This window comes from Alosa pseudoharengus, unplaced genomic scaffold (assembly GCF_046254945.1).
Source record: "Alosa pseudoharengus isolate Yale_2024_CS ecotype anadromous, Long Island Sound unplaced genomic scaffold, YU_APseudo_1.1 YU_APseudo_1.1_scf_2, whole genome shotgun sequence".
Taxonomy (NCBI): domain Eukaryota; kingdom Metazoa; phylum Chordata; class Actinopteri; order Clupeiformes; family Clupeidae; genus Alosa; species Alosa pseudoharengus.
Window position 1 is genome coordinate 37031273 of NW_027468663.1, and position 25000 is coordinate 37056272.

The 25000-nt window shown below is 45.8% G+C and overlaps 1 protein-coding gene across 3 annotated transcripts in view; it reads right to left on the minus strand.

Moving 5' to 3' along the window:
• Positions 1-8994: 8994 nt before the first annotated feature.
• LOC143134437 (microtubule cross-linking factor 1-like) overlaps positions 8995-25000 on the minus strand; it is a 76042-nt gene continuing 60036 nt past the window's right edge. For 2 of the 3 annotated variants that reach the window (XM_076294840.1, XM_076294839.1), the window contains 6 exons: positions 20380-20550; positions 18965-19168; positions 18417-18710; positions 18162-18238; positions 16060-17752; positions 8995-9265 (listed from right to left, as the gene is read on the minus strand). In XM_076294840.1, the coding sequence (XP_076150955.1) occupies positions 9056-9265; positions 16060-17752; positions 18162-18238; positions 18417-18710; positions 18965-19168; positions 20380-20550 (2649 nt within the window). In that variant the 3' untranslated portion in view covers positions 8995-9055. Of the gene's footprint in view, positions 9266-13046; positions 13099-16059; positions 17753-18161; positions 18239-18416; positions 18711-18964; positions 19169-20379; positions 20551-25000 lie in introns of all 3 variants that reach the window. The other variant, XM_076294842.1, reaches the window with a different exon arrangement.

Here is a 25000-nt window from a genome sequence, read left to right on the forward strand (position 1 = left end):
TTCAACCAGAGCCACTCTCTTCCTCTGTCTAACACAACCACCCACACACACACACAGGGTGCGATTTGTAGGGGGGGATGGTTAGGATTTCCCCCCCTCTGGTTTTCCTATCCCTACCTCTGCTAAATAATTTTTATCGTCGGGGGGGACAACATTTATCCCCCTCTGCCCATCATATTGATTAATGCTACTTCATATAAGTACAGTAAAGCGCTGCAACGTGAGAACAGTCTAGTAGGCTAGCCTACATAATAATCTGACATCAGAAACGCACCGTCACCGTCAGCACTGATGCTGCTGACACAGTGGCTGCGTGATAACTTAATTTGGCCTTGATCGTGCAGGACATTTCAGAATGTCGAGTGTGTAATCCATCATAAATGGCTAGGTTCAATGGAAAAGTTAGCTGGACAAATTAAAGAAAACGAGAAGGATTCAGTGAAGCATAATAATGTTTTAGAACCTTCCAAATTAGAAAACTGATGCAACTGAGATGGAGGACAACTGCACATAGATTAGAACGTAGGCCTATTGTCCGAAGGAACTTACATTAAATTAGGAGATATTTGCTGAATGTCACCAAAAGTGTTACAGAAATTGCTTGGCATCGCTTATTCAATGGCTCTCTACCGAAACACCTGTAGTTTGCGGAGGACGAACGAGAAAGCACTCGTTTGATAAATCAGCCAGTAGTAGACAAATAACTTTTAGAAATAATCTGTACTGCAAAAACGAATGTTGGTGGGTATTTAAACTATCTAGCGGGTGTTTTAACAGCTGCAAGAAATAGAAGCTTCATGGTCTTTATGTTCTGGTTCGTAAATTATTTTCATAAAACTTCAAGTTGGCCTATAAACTTTACTCTCCAAACTCTTCACTGCACTGTAGGCAATTAACTGACAGTATGATAGGCTATTTATTTTCTGTACACACATTTATTATGACCGCCGCGAAGCGGTCATATAGGGATTGTCAAAGTTTTTTTTTTTTTTTTTCGTCATCTACTTCCTGAATTTTTGGTCAACGATACCCGGGACACCGAACCACCGGGGCACATGAAATTTGGTGGGTATGTAGCCCCACTAGACTTTTACGGAAAAATTTCGTTTCGTCCCCGGGGCCACTCCACCCCCGTGCTGGCCCCCCCGATCCGCAAAAAAAGCAGTTTTTCCTAAATAACTACCTGAACCGTGGCACTGAGGATGAAGAATCTTTTATGGTATGTTGGTCTCAAGGGCCCACATCAACCTGGCCCATAATCACTCATTTGTGATTTGCACCCCCCCGGTAAAAAATGAAAATGCAATATTATTCTGCTTTAATCGCCCTTATCTTCAGTTAAGATGTTCAGAACTGCACCAAATTTTATGTGTATGATTGACCTGGCATTCTCTGGGGGTATGCCAAGTTTCGTAGAATTTCATCCATGGGGGGGTCTAAAAAAAATTAGGTTATGTGTACATTTAGTGACTGTACACTCATTGGCCTGTAGATGGCGGTGCACACATATACACATGCACACACACACAGGCACCCACATACTATCGGTATTAGAACGGCCGATACATAATTACAAATTCAGTAGGATTAAAAGAAAGCCATAATAAATATTCATCACCATCATCATGGCTGCATTTCCAGTATTGGCGATAAGTAGTCGTTTGTCCACTAGATGGCGCATCGTTGCAGTGAGACGTAATTTTGTTGGAAGTTAAAAGTGGGTTGAAAAAAACAATGGACGCTTCCTACAAGGACTGTAATTTACCGCAGAGAACTTCTAATAAGGATAGGACGATGTTCACATGAAATGTAATTCCCATTTCTTCTTGAAGCCGACATAAATCTGAGGATGTTTATCGGACATGCTTGGTTTTTACTGCAGGTACGTTAATCTTATAATATCAATAAGGACCTAGGTAATGTTACCGTTAGCGTTGGTTGAGTGATGGAGGCCAATTTGATTGATTGCATTTGTAGAAAACTAGAAATGCGGATATACCAAGCAAATTGATAGCAGCACTGTAATTGTATCTTTCGACTGTCATTTGTTGCACGTGCTACAAAAATCATTCTGTGCAATGGAAGATTTACCAACGTTACTGATACAGTTTTGCTTATACATGCGTGAGACTAAGACGCCTGTTTATTTCGTTTTAAGTGCGTGCAGGGTGTGTGAGAGGGGAATCGATGTGCTTTGATTCCAGCTTGGTAGTTGTAGTCTGTGAAATTAAAAAGCACGTGTGTGTGAAGTATCCAAACAATGACACCATCATTTCATTATGGTTGCTTTAGCAACACACCTTAAGCTACTGTGTAGTGGGTCCCAATTAGAAGTGGCTACTTCATTCGCGCTTTCCTTAACTCATGGAGCTGCATGAATTTTATTACAACTTTTCGCCACAATATGGCAGTTTAAGTCCGCTTGATACTGTAAGGCGTAAGCCATTGGTTTCCAAAGGAGATTTTATTTGTGTCGCCAGCATAGCCTATTGACAATTTATGTTGTAAATAGGCCTACCTTATAAGCCTACCTGTAGCTTAGGGAAGCTAACAGCTTTCTATTAGGATCTAGTTTGTTAGTTACAGTTTTGTCATAACTCCCTGATGCATTTTTGCATTTAGAATAGCCAGAGCGTGGATATCTCAATCGGAAAATTAAACAATATCGGGTGCCGTGGACTAGGCTGGGTGAACCCAGCCTGATCTGCCCGCTATTTATTTTTTGATTTCTTAAAAGATTGAGCTTGGTCTGGTGAAAGCCAGACTAGCCATGGACCTCAGTTACACAATGCAAGGGAACATGAATCAGCCTATATTTGCACGAACAATAACGGACAACAGTTCTTCAACTTTGGCCCGTTAAAATGTGTATTGAACAGTCTAGCGACGCATTTCATCAAGGCCCATTTGGACATGTCAGTTATTTGCACCACTGGTTACATGTAAAACAGCATTTCGTTTCAGACTACTGTTACTTAATTTGTGCATTAACAATAACGTTTCAGACTACTGTTACTTAATTTGTGCATTGACAATGAAGTATTACATGAACTAAAGATGACTAAAATCTTATGTAGAAAAAGAAACATTCACAAAAAATCCATCCATCCAAAAATGACCTTTGTTTTTGATAGCTGTTGAAAACGGCATGGAACTGACACATAGATATATACACTAGATGTCGCCTTGACTACTGCTGTTCATTGGAACGAATGCGTCAATCGAGACGCCATCTTGCTTCAGTGATCCACTCCTCTATAATGCATTAGCGTCAATCTGGGCAAAGATCTAGCGAAAATAAAATCACCATAAATCGTCAAAATCTCAAGCAATTATCTAGTTTTTTGGGTTGTTCCAACTGACAGGCATGTATTTATGGTTGAGTCTAGAGAAAACTAAGCTTAAGACGATAATAAAGATACATTTTACCTGTCTAGCCCCATAGACTCCCATTCATTCTGCACTAGCTAGCGGCGGCCCCTAGAGGAACAATGAGTAAACTGCAACCAGGTTCGATACAATGAAAGTAAACAGGCTCTTCGTAGACAGGCTCTGGTTGAGGTCACATACCTATGCCACATACCCCTCGTCTCGTTTACTCATGTAAGTTGTAATCTCACCAGAAGTTGCTGTAGATCTGTAGAACATTTACCTCTGCTACTACATAGGCTACGCCAGTATAATCATGGGTCAGTGCCATGGGCAAACGAGATGTAGCTGAATTCATAAACAAAGCCATGAGAAAGGTGATTTTCTTACGTTTCAACAACAAAGAAGCCGATCTGCCATCATTGTGAGAAGTTCCCAAATTTGTCGCTAATCGCTAAAAAGGTTTTCTATCGCTGGGGATGGCCAAACGTCGCTAAATAGGTAACGCTGACAATACAGGAGAACTAGTTTAGCGCTTCAGATCCCTGTACCAAGATGGCGGCGGTGTTGACGCATGCTGAGAAGCAGAAGGCGACATCTAGTGTATATATCTATGGAACTGACAGAGATGTTTTTGTTCACAAACAAACAAACAAACAAACAAACAAATAAATACATAGATAACATTATGCTGATACCTTTTGCTTTTCCCAAATACAATGTAGCCTACAGGTGTAAATGACCTTTCATCAATCAGTTGCAATGGATGAACTGTGATGAACTGCACTACTTGTGATTGTTTAGAGATTTTAAAGGTTTTATAACAATGCTACATCTTCTTTGGCTATTCTACAATCTATTCAACTTTTCAGCACCAGTAGGCTACTCCAGTAAAATATGGAGACAAATTGAAGTGTGATTTATTTTCGCGGAACGGCTGTACAGGACTGAGCGGCGGTCATATGTTGTACCGCTATGCGGTACATCTAGTTTTTTCAACTTTTGCAATATTACGCACTTGGCTACTGAACGCAAATCAGCAGGAGAGAGAATGCACGTAGCCTATGCAGCGTGTAGCGCAATGTGTTGGCTATTTGGTTACTAACACTGTTAGCCAATTCACTAACTTAAGGATGGAGGCAGCAAAAGTAGAGAAGTCATTTCAGATGGGGCAAGAACAAGGTGAATTTGTATGCTTGTCAAAACGTAGTCCTACCCTGCATTAGAGGAGCTGATCATCATACCAAGCACACTCACTGTTTAAAGTCATACACCACGGTAAACTAAAAGTAAAATGTTACAAAGGTGGCAAAAACAATATAGGGGAATTATTAGCCATTACATTACTAGGCTATGAATCGTTCGTTCATTTTTCTTTTTTTTGGGGGGGTGGGGGGTTACAAACTTATTCAAAATCACCCCCCCCCTCTGGTTTTTACACAAATCGCACCCTGCACACACACACACACCCACACATTTAGTGATTCACAATCACAGCAACTCACCTCATCACTTATAAGTTTAGTGACTTCATTTTGCTCCCTGTTACAGCCCAGGCTCGTGTGGGCAGCAAACATGAAATAGAGGCCAACACCAAATGCAATTTCAATACTTAAGTTTATAACAGGTAAACTGTGTCTAGGGGATATGATAGGGCTACTGGTTGCAGTTGCAGATGGGAAGATGGAAATACCGGCAATTACGGAGTAGAGTTTGAAAGAATGGATGTCTAAGCAGATGGGAAAGAGAAAAGTGTGTGTGCATGAGTGGATGTTGAGTGTCTGGATGTGGTGAATGAAAGTCTCGATGTGTGTGTGAGTGCAAGAGCCAGAATGTCAGAAAGAGTCCCAGCCTCAGTGAGGCTGATCTTCAGGCTTATATAGACCACGCCCACTCCAGGTGCAATCAGTCAATTAACCACCCCACAATCGATGCATAGGCCTTTACACAGACAGCAGGGGGAGCAGAGGGTTGTCACACTCCCTCTCTCTTTCATGTACACACACACACAGACACACTGTCTGTTGCGCGCACGCGCACGCGCACACACACACACACACACACACACACACACACACACACACATGTTGACACCCTTGCACAGATGCTAGGCAAATTCATACAGGCCTACTGACCAACAAAGACATTTGCTTCTGTACACATTGTGATCTCTACGCAGAAAGGACCCACAAAGCTCAAAGGTGCTCTAGGAACAGTGGTATCATTCAATGGCGTATTAGATTCTATCACAGACAGGGCAGTCTAAGCCTTCTGTCCGGATGAAAGGAGACCAACAGTTGGCACCAGATTCCAATGTTTTCCAGATTCCAACATATTTGATCAGTAAAGCGTTCAGCTTTCGATTCTCCAACAGAGCATTTTGCACCGTCTCCCTGAATGAATGATTGATTGAATTAAGTAGGCCTAGTGCATAAAGGGGAAACTTGAGCGACCATGTGCGTGGGGGAGGAACTGAGGCTTCAGAATAAAGTTTAGAGTTTTAAGTTGCAGGGCTTTTTATTTTTAAACCAATCCGATTTAATGGAGATGCAGAAATCACATTAATGCTGTGCTCTTGTCAGTCTATGTGTGTGTGTGTGTGTGTGTGTGTGTGTGTGTGGGTGGGTGTGTAGGTGGGATAGTGTTGACATCCATGTGTTCACTTCCTTGCCTCACAAATACTCACACAGGCATTCAAATACAAACAAACACAACGAACAAAGCAACCTCTGAAAACTTGCATGTGTATACACATACATATTTCATTTTTCTGACACATCACACACACACACATTCAACTAAAACATTCACATCACATGTGTGTGTGTGTGCTTTGTGTGACTAATGCAGCTTTATAAACAAACACATGTATACACACATGCATATGAACACACACAGACACACACACACACACACAGGCGGAAGACAAAGTCTTGTAAATACACATTCAGTTTATTACCAATTAACAGATTATAGTTCATCAGACTCTGACATTGACTGTTCGGTTTAAAACATTCATTTTTTTACAATCCCGTTTTATCCATGAAAGAAAGAAACAAATGTATCCTTTTATACCAGCTATACAAAGACAGTGTACATACATACAGTAATAAGTTACGTAAAAAGTGTTCTTACTTTGTGTCAACGCAAATTTTAATGACAAGAAAAAAAAACAGCTCAGAACGACTGTCAACAACATGTGCGTCCAGTGGTGGCTACAGGCCTGTTCCATGTATGGAGTGTAAGTATGTGTGTGTGTGTGTGTGCGTACCTGTGTTAGCCTGCTGTGCTTTGTGTCACCACACTTACATGATAACAACTGTTAGTAAGAGTGTATGTCTTAAGCAGAGGCATGTGATCTTGTGAGCGCATGTGTGTGTGTGTGTACAGGCCTGCCCCACCAGTGTTGATGTGGATACACAAGCGGCTGTGTACATGCACTAAAGTGCTAGTATTCAAAAGGCATGCAAATCTCTTTTTTTTACGGACAGACAGCAATGGAGCCCAGCCCGGGTCTGGAACGGATCAGAACCAAACCTGCTCCGGCGTCAGCTACCCCCAGGGCCGCCTTCTCAGGTTGTGCATAAAGGTTATAATCCCAATTCCAATCTCAATCCCACTCTAAGATAGTCCAGAGCCAGATGTGACAAGAGATCAGTACCTAGAGACAACCTGTTGATAATGCGGACTGGGAGTGCACTGAAATTGAATGCCACCAAGGCTTTGTTGATTTATTTCGTTAAAACCCTCTCGTTGTTCTTTCTTCCCCCACATTCTTAGTAATGGACATTCAGTGTCTGCTTGTAAGAGACGTCTGAATTGGTTTAGAAATGTAGAATGCCACAAACCTTTCAACTCCAACTTCAGGCGATTTTTCTGTTGCTTTAGAAATTCCAAATGATGTGAATGCTTTGATCACTCCCCACATCTCAGCATAGCTGTCTCCAGACAGATGAGTTAATGAACGTCTGGCTATGCAAGACTAAACTCCAGTACTAATACACCCTGACTGTACATATCCTCCACCCAGGTGGGATTCCACATTCAACTTTTAAGGTGATCACACACAGTGCAACCTCCACCACAATGTTGCGTCATTTGACCACTTCCTAACGTTCTGACTAGATGATCAGAGCAGGTTGCCACTTCGCTGCGGTTCTCGGGATAAATGCCCAGTATGTACCTAAAAAACTTTCCCAGTAACACTGCTCTGCAACACTGCTAAAAAAGTTGTGCTGTCCCTGTGTGTCATCACCTTTACATTGGTAGTTTATATGACCCGGGTAGACTCCGGGCCAGGCTCGACCCAGACGAGGCAGCAGCCTGGGTACATCTGCATGGTTAGTTGGTTGGTTGGTTGACATCATGTTTCTCTGCCTCCTAAGGAACGCAGAATGGCTCCACTGAACCAGTCTCTCATTTGACCCACCAAACGGAGCTATCTCTCAATGAGGGGCATTTAGCTCATACACGCCCCTAACCCACCAACACCCCCCCCCCCACCCCCCTTCTTTCCCGCCCTCACCCCCACCCACCCCAGTGGTTGTAGTGCGTGGGTTCCCTGTGTCCTCTCTCTGGTGGACTACGAGCTGAGAGCCGTTGAGATTGAGAGCTCTCAGCGTAACGGCTGTAGGTTTGCGTTGTTTTTATTTTCATTCAAGCTTTGAAGGCCGTGAGACAGCGTGGGGGTGACCATCTGGAGATAACAGGCTTCAGATATGAAAATAGCATCAGCGTGTTTCTCCAGTTGTGTTTGTATTTACAGGTGAGGCTTTGATACAGCAACATATTACAGATAGCACCTGTCCTGACAGAACAAACCAGCTTTGGGCCTAAGCTGGGTCAAATCTATGGCAAGGTCAGTGAGCTATCTGATCTGAACTGAACTGTGTGTGTGTGTGTGTGTGTGTGTGTGTGTGTGTGTGTGTGTGTGTGTGTGTGCATACAACACTATCAGCTGGGGGATTTACAAGCTTACAAACGTGTGATGCTTGCGGTGACACAAATGATTTATTACTGTTCACTCTTGCGAGTGACTCCACTTTTGGAGCATCTTAAATAAAAATCTCAGTAAATGTGACTTAAATATAATATATATGTATTGCATACATACATATATATATATATATATGTATATACACATTAACACACAGACATGTGGCGCGACTGAGAACTCAGGTGTGAGCAGGCACCTGTGATGGAAGAGTTGTGTTTTTTTTTGTTTACTTGTTTGTTCGTTTTGCTTCTTTCCTTGTAGTAGTTTTGCATTGGTACATTCCATTCAGGGTCCTTGAGTTCTGTTGGAAAGTTCTGAAACTCTCTCCATATTGGGTAGCTGGTGCTTGTGGTCCTCTTGGGGAAAGTGTGTGTGTGTTTGTATGAGTGTGTGTGTGTGTGTGTGTGTGTGTGTGTGTGTGTGTGTGTGTGTGTCAGGTTTGTGGAAGGTATGATCTTGAGGACAGGCTGGAATAAGGAGAGTTAAAGGGCAGAGAGATGGCAGGCAAGAGAGAAGAGAGATTAAAGAGAGGAGGAGAAGAGTGCAGAGGCAGACGGAGGATTGGGGGCAAAGTCCACGCTGTCTCTCACTGGTACTCTCCTTTCTTTATCACTTTCCTTCTAGTCTTTCTCTCTCTCTCTCTCTCTCTCTCTCTCTCTCTCTCTCTCTCTCTCTCTCTCTGTCCCGCACTCACGCCGGCCTTGGCTCTAGACTAGGTTCCTCCAGTTCGGGGATGGTTTGGGTGGGGAAGCGGAACCTTTGCGCGACTGTGCTGCGCCACGTCGGGGAAGAGTTAGGGGAGCGCGCGGCCCAGCGGGATGGGGGCCGGCGGTTGGCAGGGCGGGCAGGGCGCTGAAAACACGCCTCCAGGGGAGGAGCCACTGGAGAACGAGGCAGGTCCTGATGAGTCGGGAGAGAGAAAAACATTAGTTACAGTACACAAGTGAAACATTTACAGTGTGTGTGTGTATGTGTATGTATGTGTGTGTGTGTGTGTGTGTGTGTGTGTGTGTGTGTGTGTGTATTAATCACACTATGGTTTGTGTGTGTTGGGATCTTGAGTAGAATTAAAGGGACTGTTTTGTTTGTGCCTTTCCCCACAGCCCCTTCATCTTGGCCCCTATACTGCATCCTCACACTCTATGGCCCCTATACTGCATCCTCACACTTAGAGTGAGTCTATGGCCCCTATACTGCACCCTCACACTTAGAGTCTATGGCCCCTATACTGCATCCTCACACTTAGAGTCTATGGCCCCTATACTGCATCCTCACATTTAGTGAGTACCTATACTGCATCCTCACATAGAGTGAGTCTATGGCATGACATGCAATAGGCTAGCTTGGTGTACTACTGTAACTCATCAACAGCAACACCGTGTGTATCTTTGACCTACATGTCACTATTCCGTATTTAATCATTTTAAATATTTATTCTTGACTCTGTCTGAGAAGTTACAAATTCATGAAGGAGAATCTTTTTAGCACACACAATGACGTTAAACTGAACTTATGACTAGGACATTTTGAATTAAATTAAATTAGAAATCTCTCTAACATATTAAGACAAGAAAATGTATTGATATTGTGATGTGAACTATGCTATGACATGTTTTTCTATACAGTAGATGTCTGTGTACGTGTGTCCCTCCTTTTTGGTAGTGAGATCCTATCTGAGTGAGTTTTCAGGTGCTTGTGTGCATGTATGCGTGTATGTGTGTGTGTGTGTGTGTGTGAACATATTTATGTCCGAGTCAGGTGTTAGCTGACTGTTCGAGCAGATGTGAGTGATCTGGTGAGTGTGTGTGTCCATCTTTTTTTGTAGAGAGGTGGAGACCCTATCTGAGTGAGCCGACCGCCTGACCTCCTTCTGACTGGCTGCCAGGACAGTAGTGCCAAGCCAATCGCTTATAATTAGCCTGTTTCCGGAGACTGCCGGCGGCTCCTTCAGACGCACAGCAGAACCTAATCCAGGAAGCAGGCTAATCTAGTCAGGCTAAAAATACCACTGATAGCGCCGCCACCACTGAACGCACAGCAAGAAGACAGAGAGCAACACCCTAATCTAATAACGGGCTAATCGGCTAGCATGCTAACACGCTAATGGCAATGCTAATGCAGGGTAGACGTGCTTTGGCAGGCATTCAGCTTCTCGAACTGCTAAGCTAAATGGTCCCGACTGTGAACTGAGCTCCTCTGTCTGTTGTGTTTCTCTTCAGAGGTCAGGGTGAATTTACCACTGAAATGCCCAGGCACACATTTTTCATACTGTCTCTGCTGGGAGACTGCATTAGCCTACCTGGGAGGTCTCATCGAGAGATTTTTTTTGTATATCAGGAAAACGTGCACTCATTTTACATTGTGTTCTCATTTTACTAAATTGTGCACTCATTTTAGTAAACCGTGTGCTCATTTTACTAAATTGTTTACTAAATTGTGCACTACTGTTTACTGAATTGTGCTCTGATTTTAATTTAATGCACAAATTAGTAAAAATGAGCACATGATTTGGTAAAATGAGCACACAGTTGAGTAAACGAGTGCATAACCTCTCGATATAAAAAAATATATATTGTGATGACACCTCCCGGGCTCTGTACCGACTGATCATTGATTTATTTCAGCTCCACTTAGATTAATTATAAATGATAACCATAACGACTTGTCAACAAAGTTGCTCATAAATTATTCCTTATACTGGCGATGTAACAATATATCCTGCATAGATTCAATTACATTTAATGCTGGGAGGGTGCGAGAATGTCACCTTGACACATCTATTCCGATAAATGATGCTTTTGCACTTACAAAATAACGAGGTTACAGAATAGCACTCACAGGACCCTGGATGCTCGTGTGTGTGTGTGTGTGTGTGTGTGTGTGTGTGAGTTTGTTCTCAGTGACAGTGTGACTGTATTAACAATATATAATACGAGCACCAGTAGGCTTCTTGGAGGAGAAGCCAGCAGTGCGCCTTCCTCTTACCCTCATAGCAGCTCACCAACACACTTACACAAGATATGTGCGCCATTTTGAACATATCTCAGAGCCAACAGGTCAACACTTGAGCTTTTAATAACTGACCCCTGAATAGTAATCTGCTTGAATGATGATCCTTTGAATACACACAATGGGTACAGAATGGTGATATTTACCATTTTAACTGTATGTATTTCATATGAATTGATCATTTGTATTAATTATTAACATATCATATGTGATCGTGTTTAAGATCTTATGCAGAGTAGTACAGCCTGATAAGCCTGTACTACGGACTCCTAGGAGATGTATTCAAAATGGCGTCCAGTGTGAAACAGAGACAGAAGTGTCCTCCATGACCCGAAGTAGCATGAGTGCTAGACGGAAAAGAGAGAGGAACAGCCAAGAGGCAGCAGCCATGATGGAAAGCATCCATGTGAAGATGGGCGTGTCACGGTGGAGTGAGTAAGTGAGTGAGTCTGTCAAGCAAGGGTTAAAAAAACCTGCCAGCCTGCTGAGGAGCATATCTGGACAACACACACTGAGAGCATGCAAACACACACACACACAGACAGACAGACAGACACACAGACAGACAGACACACACACACACACACACACACACACTATTAAGTATCCACTCACTCATTCATACCGACCGCACATACAAGCATACACACATTAGTGTGCAAGGACGATTGGCAAGGTTTTTTAACGTGGCCATTCTGTCGTATAATTCATTCTGTGTGAAGTGATACTCATATGGACACACACTCAATTGTAAAAGAAACACAACACAGATTATATGAGGAATATGATTGATGAATATTATCACATGAAAAATTCAGTCCGTTAGTGCACAAAGAGACAGAGAGGGGGTGGGGAGAAGGAAGAGAAAGGAAGAGAGAGTGAGAGAGAGTTGAAATAAAATGGGTAACGGTGCATGGGGGAAAAAAAAATGTCTCACAGTGTTACATTATTGTCACTTCAACACACATGTGTACTGTGCTCCCATAACCAGAGTCAATACTCTAACATTCAGCAGCCAGTGGACCTACTAGAGACACCAGGTGATTTGAGATGTTACACCAACACACCCCACTTGGGCATCATAACAGACAGAGGAAGTGACCCACACCAGCCAAACAAACACATGGCATCTATTCACCAGGGCCAAATCAGAACACATGGCATCTATTAACCAGGGCCAAATCAGAACAACAGTGTGACCTGTCCAGTAAGGTCAGGGGTCACAATCTCCTTTTTAAAAAACAACGTTAGCTGGCGCATTTCCTTTGGGTGTTATTGTCCCATTTGAGGTGCTCACTGTAGAGTCACAGAAGACAAGGCATGCATGCAGAAGACAAATGAACTCTCTTTCTCTCTCCCCCCCTCTCTCTCTCTGTCACTCACTCACTCACACTTACCCACACACATCCACACCCCCACACACACACATACACATACATACACCCAGCCACACACACACACACACACACACACACACACACACACACACACACACACACAGTAGACAACGTTCCTGAAGACAAAGGAGCACCTGTGTCCCTACACACTGCCCTGTGTGGAGCTGTGTGTGTTGGGTACATGCTCATCTGTCTGACAGAGAGAGAGGCCTGTGTGTGGGGTTGAGGTGGGGTCAGAGGTCGGGAGGTAGGACAGGAGGATCATGGGAACTTACAGCGCGGCTGCGTTTACAGGCCCCAGGGGGTGGTTAGTAAGACAGTGTGGTTCTGGAACACAGCGCCACATAGGGGAGGGAGGAGGAGAAACAATAGTTATGGATTCTCATCAATCACAGGAGGTCACACACACACACCTCTCTCTCTACTACAGACACACGGGCGCACACACACGCACCACACACACACGCACACACACACACACACACACGCACGCACACCCACACACATGCGCGCACGCACACACGCAAACACACACACACACACACACATGCAAACACACACACACACGCACACACATGCACACGCACGCACACACACACACCTTTCTCTCCTACACCTACCTACACATACACACACACACACCTCTCTCCTAAAACACATATACCGGTACACACACACCTCTGAAGCACTGCGTCACAAAGGGAAACAACATGTATGGATTCTCATCCATAACAGTTCACACATACACGCACATGCACACACACACACACACAATTCTCCTATGCAAACACACACACACAACACAATTCTCCTACACAAACACACACACACACACACACACATATTCCCATCAATAATGGGAGGTCTCTTTCTCAAACACACACATACACACACCACACACACCTCTCTTTCTCTTCAACACACACAAACACACACACCTCATTACCCTTTCTCTCCTACACACACTTCTCTGGAACATAGAGCTGAACACTGGAGAGACAACAGTTACAGATTCTAATCAATACCAAGAGGTCACACACACACACACACACACACACACACACACTCAGAGAGCAACAGCAGTAGCACATTGAGAGCTGGTTCAGTCGGAGGTGCTGGTCTCACCATCCTGCTATTTGTCGCTATGCTGTAAGTTCTGCCGACATGGGAGCGGTTTGCCGGGCGGGGTGGGGTAGGGGGGCGGGGGGGGGGGTCTGGGGGCATCTTTTAATGCTGACATCATCCATCTGGGGGAGGCATGCTTTGGATGTGGGAGAGGGTGGGGGTGTAGGAAGAGAATGACACCAGGTCTCAGCCAAGCATACTGTACATACCGGTAGCTATCCTGTGATCTGTACCGTAATCTGGCGAATACATCTCCCACTATCACTGCTGCCCTGAGGTGTGAGCTAAAGGAAATGGCTTTACCAAACTAATCAACTGTCTGGATACACTATCCCAGCTAAATACTTTCTTTCTGGTTATCAATCAGCAGCTGAACAGCAGTTATATCTGGACTACCAGCACTACAACAGATCCACACCAGGTCTACAACAGATCCACACCAGCACTACAACAGATCCACAACAGATCCACACCAGGTCTACAACAGACTCACACCAGCACTACACCAGATCCACACCAGCACTACAACAGATCCACAACAGGTCTACAACAGATCCACACCAGGTCTACAACAGATCCACACCAGGACTACACCAGATCCACACCAGAGGTGCATTCAAATTCGGCAAACAGTGGCAAGGCGACCATTCGTGGTGAACATGTTTTCTTTGAACAGTTACATTTGAGCAATTTGGTGTTAACATTCCATTGTAACGGTAATTGCATTGTTACCTTCATCAAGCTCACATCCAATTCCACTGTATGTTCGCAGAGAACTACCTCTGCACACTGTTTGTGGTTGTTTGCAAACGTTCGCCGAAAACTCAAGGGAAACAGAAAACTGTTTGCCAACGTTCACAAACTTTCGCCTATGTTCCCGAATTAGAACGCACCTCAGGTCTATTACACAGATCCACACCAGGTCTACAACAGATCCACGCCAGGTATTTGCCATGTCTATGCCAGGTCTGGACCATGTCCATTCAAGACTTGGGTATAGTTTGCCACATAGCTGATAGTTTATTCTTGCCAAATGAGCAGTGGAAATCCCTTTCACTGAAGCCCATCAGAATGAAGCCTTACACACTCTAGATAGTCCCAATAGCCTTAAACACTAGATAACCCTAATAGATAGAGCCCACTCTCTATTCTCCATGAACAGTAACTGCCCTGAACGTCCCCTTGTAAATCTGCTACTCTGATGTGATAACTCTTTGTTTGCTGTCCCTGTCGTCTTGTCTAATATGAGACTAGCGCTATGAGATAGAAGCTTCCGGTAATCCATTAAAAGTGGAGGACAAATGGCATAAATCTGACTGTTGTTCAAATAACAGTGATTTGCTGTATCTATCCCTCATCATAACTGCTCTCAATGCATTAAGCTTTCACCGTGGCTTGAAAGGGCTTTAGCTGTCTGTAATTTATACATTAGAGATTATGAAAGCATCAGGTATTAACTACAGCTGGGTGTTGGGGGCCTCAACTGTGTACACACTTTACTTGATTCTACTATCACAAATGCCCTCTGTAGTCACAACAGGCGTGCCTATGCTGTGTCAGACATTAAATCCTGCGTCTAGTTTACAGTAAATCTCTGTAGATTAACGTCTTGACGCCAAGGATGACCCAGTTTTGAGTGATTCTCCCTGCACCTTGGGGGTCATCGGGTTCGGAGCATGAGTCCTCCAGATGGATGCTGGGTAAGGGATTGTAGGAGGGGGAGGGGGGACGGGGGGACGGGGGTTGCCATAGTTACACATTCTGATCATGGTGCAAAGAGACAATACAGCGCTATGGCGATCAAATAAAAAACAAACTCAGGCAAACATGAGAGATCAATGAGGATATAGCAGGTCATCATTGCACCATTACTCATCGTGCTGTTCCATGCTGTTATCGATTGGCAGAATGATTCATTGTTTGTGTCTGAGTTTGTGTGTGTGTGTTTATTTCCAATCATAAGGTGTATATGTATCAGTGTTAATTGTTAAACAAATATTTTATACCGTAAATTTACGTATGTATGGATTTCTGTTTGAGCTTGTGTTTTCTACCAACATGTATTTTTGTGCCTCTGTATGTACACATCCACATGTGCATGCAAGAATCATTGGCTAACATTAGCAAGTTGGGCATTTTAGCCGTTAGCTGCTAACGTCTCACCTCCATACATCCAGCCCTTTCCCCAGCGTCTGTGGACCTGGGGTCCCTGCCGTGAGCTCCTAGCGCTGGGCCGGTGACCACCTGCAGCCTCCTCTCCTCGCGAGCATTCTGCTCCTGGAGCTTCCTGTTCAGCAGCCGCGCCGTGTTCTCGGCCAGCGTGTGTCCCGGCGGTGCCGACAGGTCCTGCCGGATGCTGGCCACCTCGCTGCCCTGCACCTCCATGATAACCAGCTGCTGGACGGGGCTCGGAGAGCGGCCTCGCGGTACACCCGACCCCTTCAGCAGCTCCTGCACTGCACCCCCCGACGCGCACTTTGGGTCCGGTCCAGCAGGGGGCGCCGCAGAACTCTCGCCGGCCTGCTGGGGCCTCGTCCTGCTGGGGGAGCGTGTGAACTTGGCCCCGGCAGGCTCCAGAGCGAGTGGCGTGTGGTCAATGATGTTGAAGAGGCTGGACAGGCCGTCGTTAATGGTGGTGTGGACGGGGCTATCACGAGTCGTCGTCGACCGCGCCCACGCCGACTCGTTGTTCCCCTTCTGAGGTGTGGACGTTGGCGTCGGGGTCCGACTAGACCCTCCCGCCCCCCCTGCTCCTCCTCCGACGGCGCCTGAATTCGCTCCCCCTCCCCCTCCACTGACCCCTGATACCACCCCACCACCCCCAACCACCGCGGGCTCCGTCTTGGCGGTGCCCGAGGGCTTGCGCTGGAGCTTCGGGGAGCCGTATTTGGGGGAGCAGCAGGGCCGCTCAAACTTGGCCTGTCCGGGGGGCACGTACTGGGGCCGGCGTAGCGAGCGCGAGGGCGAGGAGACGGGCGTGGAGCCGCCGCCCTTGGGCGTCAGGCAGCGGTGGGGGCTGCTGGTGAGAGCCCGCAGGGCGCTGTCCGTCTGGAGCCCCACGCTCACCGCATGGCACGTCTGCGTGCCCCGCGACATCATGCCGTTGGTCTGGCACGCCGAGTCGCGCAAGGCGGGTGGCGGTGGCGGCGGGGGAGGCCGGGGGTCGGGGAGGGCTGCGTGCGGGGGCGTGCGGATGGCGCCGCGCACGGAGAAGGCCACCTCCTTCATGTCGTCACTCAAGTTGAGCTCCAGCGCTGCGGCCGCCGCTGCTGCTGCTGCGTAACCTCCAGCTCCTCCTCCACCTCCTCCTCCTCCACCCGCCCAGACGCCCCCGTCTTTGGCTGCCCGCGTGGGGCTGTGCAGCACACGCACCCCAAAGTGCTCCGGCGCCGTTTGGGCGGACGGCGACAGTGACGGCCCCGGGGGCGCTACGGCAGTGCTCCGCTGGCAGTGCTCCGGGCTGCTGAGGGTGCTGGTGGTCAGTGTGGCGCTGGTGGTCAGGAACCACGAGCCCGGCTGGAACGGGTCGGCAGTGGGGTCGGCGGGACCGAGTCGCCGGGGGTCTGTCCGCTCGGTCCAGGCCTCCAGAGCCGAGGCTGGGGGAGGCTGCTGCTGCCCAAGGAGGGTGAGGGGTCCTGGGATGGGGCAGGAGGCACTCAGGGCCGTGGCCAGCTCCCAGCCTTTGCTGTTGAACTCCTCGATGTACTTGAGGTCATCCGGGGACAGGGGAGGAGTCACTTCGCCGCGGTCACGCACACCGCCACCGTGGTCGCTCTGGCAACTTGACTTGTCGGGAAGGAAGGGGGAACTGTCCATCAGGCGCTGGAAGTCGCTCATGGAGCAGACAGACTTGGCCCTGTCACACACACACACACACATACAAACACACACACACACAAACACACACACACACACACACACACACACACACACACACACACACACACACACACACACACACACAGACAAGAGATACTAAGAATAATTGCAAAATGACATGCTTCTAAGTGAATAACTTCTAAACACCTATAAGATGAATGTGCCAAACATTGTCTATATATTTAATGAGGCTGTTCCAAGCCAAGGACAGACCTTTCATTTCATAAAGTGCCTTAATGAATTAATCAGACAGAATTCTGACCCTTTGGATGACCGTAGAGTAAGACATAAAGACATAAGGCTACTGTATGAAGCAGTTTACTGTAAGAGTCTGAAAAGAGGGCGGGGTTATGATTTTCTGCCCAATCAGAATCCTTGTCTTGTACCTGAGAAGGCTTCCACTGGTCGGTTCTTCCTCTGAGTAGGCAGATGGCTCCGCCCTCTCAGAGATCTCATTAAGGGCCTGCAAAAGAAACAAAGAGTCAATTTCATCATGCACGAAACACATAGACAAAAAAACACAGACAAAAAACTTGATACATACTTGTATACCTCCTTCACACACAGACAAACTAACCCACACTCTTTCTCTCACTTTTGCACACACATACACAGACACACACACAGAGACACACACACACCTCCTTCAGGCAGGGGAACCTCTTCTCGCTCGCCAACCTGGATGGTGGCGGTACCTGGGCCTGGCTGGGTGGGTCGAGGGAGAGGGCGTCCAGGAAGAGGCTCTCACCAGGATGGAGCGCCTCGCTGGGCCGGAGCCGGCCCGCCAGCCCCCTGTCCTCCAGCACGGCCTCTGAGTCAGAGTGGGAGCGGGGCGAGCGAGGGGAGCGTGGGGTCTTGCAGGGGTTCTCCTGGGGGGAAAAGACCCGCTGGAGTCCCCCCTCCTTACCCTCCGGCAGGGCCAGCTCTCGCTGCATCTGGGGAGGGGGGGGGGGGGGGTTGGAGTGTCCAGAGTTCAGAGAGTGTCCAGAGAGGTCATATCCCTTATGTAAATATCATTTAAGCTTGTGTATGTCTGTTGTACTGTATGTATGGATGTATTGGTGATGTGATGACATTGGTGTGTGTGTGTGTGTGTGTGTGTGTGTTTTGTGTGTGTGTGTGCCTGTTTCTGGTGCTGGTGTGTGTGTGTGTGTTTGTGTGTGTGTTGTGTGTGTGTGTGTGTACGTACCCAGGTCTGTCTCTCTCTGTGGAAGTGCTCCAGGAGCTCCTGTCTCTCTCTGCCCCAGCGTCTCTCTCCGTGGTGAAGTCTCCAGCGCAGCTCCAGTGCAGCGCCATGGCTCTCAGCTAGGAGGCGCCGGTGCTCCTCACGCTCCTGCTTCAGGGGGTCCGACACTCCTTCACCTCCTCCCGTGGAGCCCGCCACCTCCTCCAGCTGCTCACAAGCACAGAGAACATACACACATGCACAGACACATGCACAAACACACCGACACACACACAAACACACAGTGTAGGTCATTTCTCAGTGTAGATTTTTAAAAGAAATATTGGTGTTAAACATTCATGGCTAAATAAATCTAATGCTTCTCACTCCTGCACACACACACACACACACACACACACACACACACAGACACACACACACACACACACACACAAACACACACACACACAGACACACAAACACTCACACAGCCTTTTAATAGCCTGTGAGTGTGACAGTGTGTCAGTGCTGTGATGATCAGAGCATAATTCAGAAATAGCTGGTTATTTCCAGAGGCTCTCTCTCTCTCTCTCTCTCTCTCACCTCTCTCTCACACACACACACACACACACACACACACACACACAGGAAGGGTTCAGACTGGAATCACTGCTGCCCTTTGGCCCAAAAGTGAAATGAAAATGTGTAAGGCCATTCACTGCTCATTTATGAAACCATTCTATAAGCTGTACCCAAGTAAACTACGCTATACTGTGCCATTCTATAAGCTGCACCCAAGTAAACTACGCTATACTGTGCCATTCTATAAGCTGTACCCAAGTAAACTACGCTATACTGTGCCATTCTATAAGATGCATCTTAGTAAACTACGCTATACTGTGCCATTCTATAAGCTGTACCCAAGTAAACTACGCTATACTGTGCCATTCTATAAGATGCATATTAGTAAACTACGGTTGCTATCCATCAACGAGAGATTCCATTCCCTAGCGGTGGTGCCGCCAGACCAAGACAATGCACTAAGACAAACATGCTTTTGCCCACTCATCTAACTCTAGGGGAGACGGTGAATAACCCAATTTCATAAAACGGTGGCATGTTCCTTTAAGCAGGTCCTATACCACCTGCTGGTGTGTGTGTGTGTGTGTGTGTGTGGGGTGTGTGAGAGAGAGAGAGTCTATTCCGAATGCAGTTGGTGAGTGTGTGTGTGTGTGTGTGTATGTGTGTGTGTGTGTGTGTGTGTGCATGTGTTTACGCAAGTGTGCATATGTGTGTGTGTGTGCTTGCTCGTGCGCATTGTGCGTTGTGTGTGCACATTTGTGTATGTGTGTGTGTGTGTGTGTGTGTGTGTGTGTGTGCTGTGTGTATTTGTATGTGTATGCATGCACGTGTATGTGTATGTGTGTGTGTGTGTGTACCTGCGCGAGGCGGCGTCTCATCTCTGCGCGCTGTATTTCCCATGATGCCCTCTCACTGGCGTATGTCTGCTGCAGCTGCAGTCTCCGCTGTTCCTCCTCGCGCAGCTCACAGCCAAACTCCTCCAGCAGCGAGCGCAATGCATGCAGCACACGCCGGTTCTCACCAACCTGCTACACGTGTGTGTGTGTGTGTGTGTGTGTGTGTGTGTGTGTGTGTGTGTGTGTGTGTGTGTGTGTGTGTGTGATATATCAGAGTGTACATAAGACAATGAAAGGAAAACAAAACAGGTTTGTTGATATCACATCACGCTGTGTTTCCCTCACCGCTCATGCAAGACATTGGCTGACTGTGGAACAAATACAAGTCAGGTTCAAACCAGAACCAGGTCAAGGTCAAATCAGGGCTAAGTCAGGGTCAAACCAGGGCCAGTTGGCATCATTCTGGACTCATTAGCACTTATTCACTGCTGGCTGCTGCAATGGCCTAGCTACTGCCAGTGGGTTAATTCCAGATGGACCTACAGGAGCATGTCTGCAGGGTTACAGAATGCTGTGTGACTCACAGGACTCCCAGACTCTTCAGGGGCAGCCTACTGGTTAGCGCTTCGGACTTATAACCAGAGGGTTGCCGGTTCGAACCCCGACCAGTAGGAAGTGGCTGAAGTGCCCTTGAGCAAGGCACCTAACCCCTCACTGCTCCCTGAGTGCTGTTGCAGGCAGCTCACTGCGTCGGGATTAGTGTGTGCTTCACCTCACTGTGTGTTCACTATGTGCTGCGTGTGTTTCACTAATTCACGAATTTGTGTGTGTGTGTGTGTGTGTGTGTGTGTGTGTGTGTGTCTCAGGGCCGACTCCTAGTCAGACACATTTCTACATTCTGACTTCCACAACACAATGGACACATACACTTACTCACCCACACAGCAGACACACACATATGCCCACAGAGCAAACATGGACACATATGCAGACACACACACATATGCACACAGCAGACACGTCCCATACACAAGGGAGATGCAGTGAGGTTCGCCAGTGTTTTGACGTGAAATCAAAGATGTTTGATGTCGTCTGACGGCTTCATAAAAGCAATTTAGTGTAAAATTCATGAAAAATCAAAGCAGGCAACAAAACAGGCCACTTAGCGCTGGTGAATTATGCATCTCGAGCTGAGGGCTTTCTTTTCCTGCTTCCAAATAAACAAGCACATATAGAAGTACTGTTCTCTGCACGTTTCATCCTTCTGAAACTTTATTTCTCTTCATCTCTCTCTATCTCTTTCCCTAACTTTCTCTCTCTTTTTATTTTACTTTTATCTTTCCATTTTTCTCCTGTTCCTCTGTGCTCTCTGCGGAAATGTCTTTTCTAGTTTCCTGCTTTCATTTCTCTCTGTTGCTCCTGCTCTGTTCACCACTTCATCACTCTCTCTCTCTCTCTCCACCTGCTGTCTCCCTTCTTCTCTCTATCACTCACACTGTATCCATTACTTTCTCTTCATCTGTCACTTCCTCTCAATCTCCATGCACTTTCTTCCTTACCGCTGTCTTTTCTTTCTTTCTCTCTCTCTCTCTCTCTCTCTCTCTCTCTCTCTCTTTCACACACCCCACCCACCACACACACACACACCACACACACACATAGATCATTTTCTCTCTCTCTCCTTCAAATCACTTTACCACTTCCCCTCCCCTACACACATACAAATCACTTTATCTTTCTCTTTCTCCTTCAAATCAATCTACCCCCCCCCCCACACACACACACATACAGTCACACACACATGCCACACACACACATGCTACCTTCTCCATCACTTTATCTCTCTCCTTCACCCTCTGCCTGTCACTCCTTCTTTCATTTCTCTCCTGTATCTGTCTCTTCTCTTCTCTCTCCACCTCTCTCCTGTACCTCACCTCTCTCTTTCCACCTCTCCCTTGTACCTCTCTCTCTCTCTCTCCACCTCTCTCCTGTACCTCACCTCTCTCTCTCTCTCTCTCTCTCTCTCTCTCTTTCCACCTCTCCCTTGTACCTCACCTCTCTCTCTCTTGTCTCTCCTGTAACGGTGCGGTTGCCCGTTACGGCTACAGTTTATTTCATACGGGAGCTAAATACAAAGATCGGACAACGTGATTTACAAACACACTTTATTTGCACACACGAACACGAACGGCATCCAGCATGGTTGCAGCAACTGCAAACCACAAACGCATACAGGACAATAAGCCTTACTTTCAGGGTGGCCAACTGAAGGTTGAGGGAACACGGACATTTAGCAAACCTTTCATTGTGTCGGACAATAGCGCTTCCTGGTCTGGGGACGGAGAAAAGACCCGACAGAAAGTCGCAAGGAACATTATAAGTTCGTGGAGTGTGACGTACTGAACAAGCAGAGGTCAAGTGTGCAGGACAAGAGGGGTGTTTGGGACGTTCTGGTTATTTATGATGTGTTTAAGGTTATGAAATGATGCAATAAGATTCCCTTGTTATGAAACTGTGAGTTTTATGGTATGGAATGTATTAATGGATATTTATATGGAGAAGATGCGTTTTGTTAATTAATTGATTGATTGATTGTGCATTGGTTTAGTCGGCAGAGGTAAATTCTCTGGTCGGACTATGGTTGAAGGCAGAAGGAGGTAGAATGGTCTGAGGTGAGCAAGTGATAGCCCCTGCTAATAGACCTAACACTCGTTCTGTGATTTGCAGCAGTTTGCCCCATCTATGGTATAAAATTCTCGCCAAAAGTTTTCTGTACCTGTACCAACGTTTTGTGCTTGTAAGAATATTTTGTGCTCGTAAAAATGATTTGTGTACATGTAAAAATAATTTGCATCTGTAAAAATATTTTGTGCATGTAAAAATGGTTTGAACATCTTCAAATCCGTTTTGTCACTGTGTAGAAAAAATGTTTGTGAATTTGCGAACGATTTTTGCACGCACGGATTTTCCATTTGCAAGTGCGCATCTGTTTTCTACAGACATGAAACAGATCTACGGGTACGAAACGAATTTACAAGTACAAAACTTTTTTACAAATTTTCCCAAAACAGCCAATCACAGCACTGCTTACTGAACGGTCAGTCAGCCGATCAGCTCGCTTCTTTAATTTCTGAAACGCTGGACATAGAAAATACTGCTCTGGGTACATGTAAACACCACAGTTCAGAAGAGGTGAAACACTTAAAAAAGAAGAGCTATCTTAGCTAACAAGCAAACAGCTCAACTTAACTCTATTCCTTCCCTACTCTAATATCATTAACTAGAACTAATAAAATTCGGATCAATAGTATTATTATTAATGATATAATTGTTCTGTATAGTTATTGTGTTATAGTGTTTTCCGACTAGTCATTCCTCCCTTTGTATTTCCCACGTTATATGTGCGGTGCTTTCACGTAACGTTAGCAGAGACGGTTGATAAAAGCAGTATCTTTGACGTTAGCTTAGCCCAGCCAATACTAGCCCAGTTAGCTGCCATTACCTATTGTTACCTACTAATTACCTATCCAGTGCTCGCGTTTTAAACTATACTGTTTATTAGTTCTAGTTAATGATATTAGATTCATAGTAGGGAAGGAATAGAGTTAAGTTGAGCTGTTTGCTTGTTAGCTAAGTTAGCTTGTTACCTAAGCTAGCTAGAACATAACAGTTACTGCTACATGACCAAAAAAGTTCAGGGTGGCTTTAGGCTGACTATGACTAAAGACCCATTCATTCTGGACTTAAAAGACGGATTTCACACGCCCTAACCATTGTACTTTTACACGAAATTGGGTAGTTTACCATGTCTCATTAAGAGTTATTGTTCCCACAGGGTTAGTATTATTATTAATGATAATTGTTCTGTATAGTTATTGTGTTAGTGTTTTCCGACTAGTCTTTCATCCCTTTGTATTTCCCATGTTATATGTGCGGTGCTTTCACGTAACGTTAGCAGAGACAGTTGATAGGCTGATTGTCCGTTCAGTAAGCAGTGCTGTGATTGGCTGTTTTGGGAAAATTTGTAAAAAAGTTTTGTACTTGTAAATTCGTTTCGTACCCGTAGATCTGTTTCATGTCTGTAGAAAACAGATGCGCACTTGCAAATGGAAAATCCGTGCGTTCAAAAATCGTTCGCAAATTCACAAACATTTTTTCTACACAGTGACAAAACGGATTTGAAGATGTACAAACCATTTTTGCATGCACAAAATATTTTTACAGACACAAATTATTTTTACATGTACACAAATATTTTTTACGAGCACAAAATATTCTTACAAGCACAAAACTTTGGTACAGGTACAGAAAACTTTTGGCGAGAATTTTATACCATACCCATCATTGAAAAGGGTTGTCAAAGTCGATTGGATATATTTTGGAAGCTCATTGATTGATTTGAGATTATTGTTTGGAGTTTGGTTTTTCTTTTCTTTTTCCGATTTTTCTCCATACTGGTTCATGCATGCAGCTGCTAAGGTGGAAATAAAAACCTGGCTACTTTTGAGAAACATCACCACTGTCTCCTGTTTCCATCACCGCAACGCCGGCCCGATCACACTCCTCATCTCTCTCTCTCTCCACCTCTCCCCTGTACCTCATCTCTTCCTCTCTCTCTTGTCTCTCTCTCTCTCCATCCTCC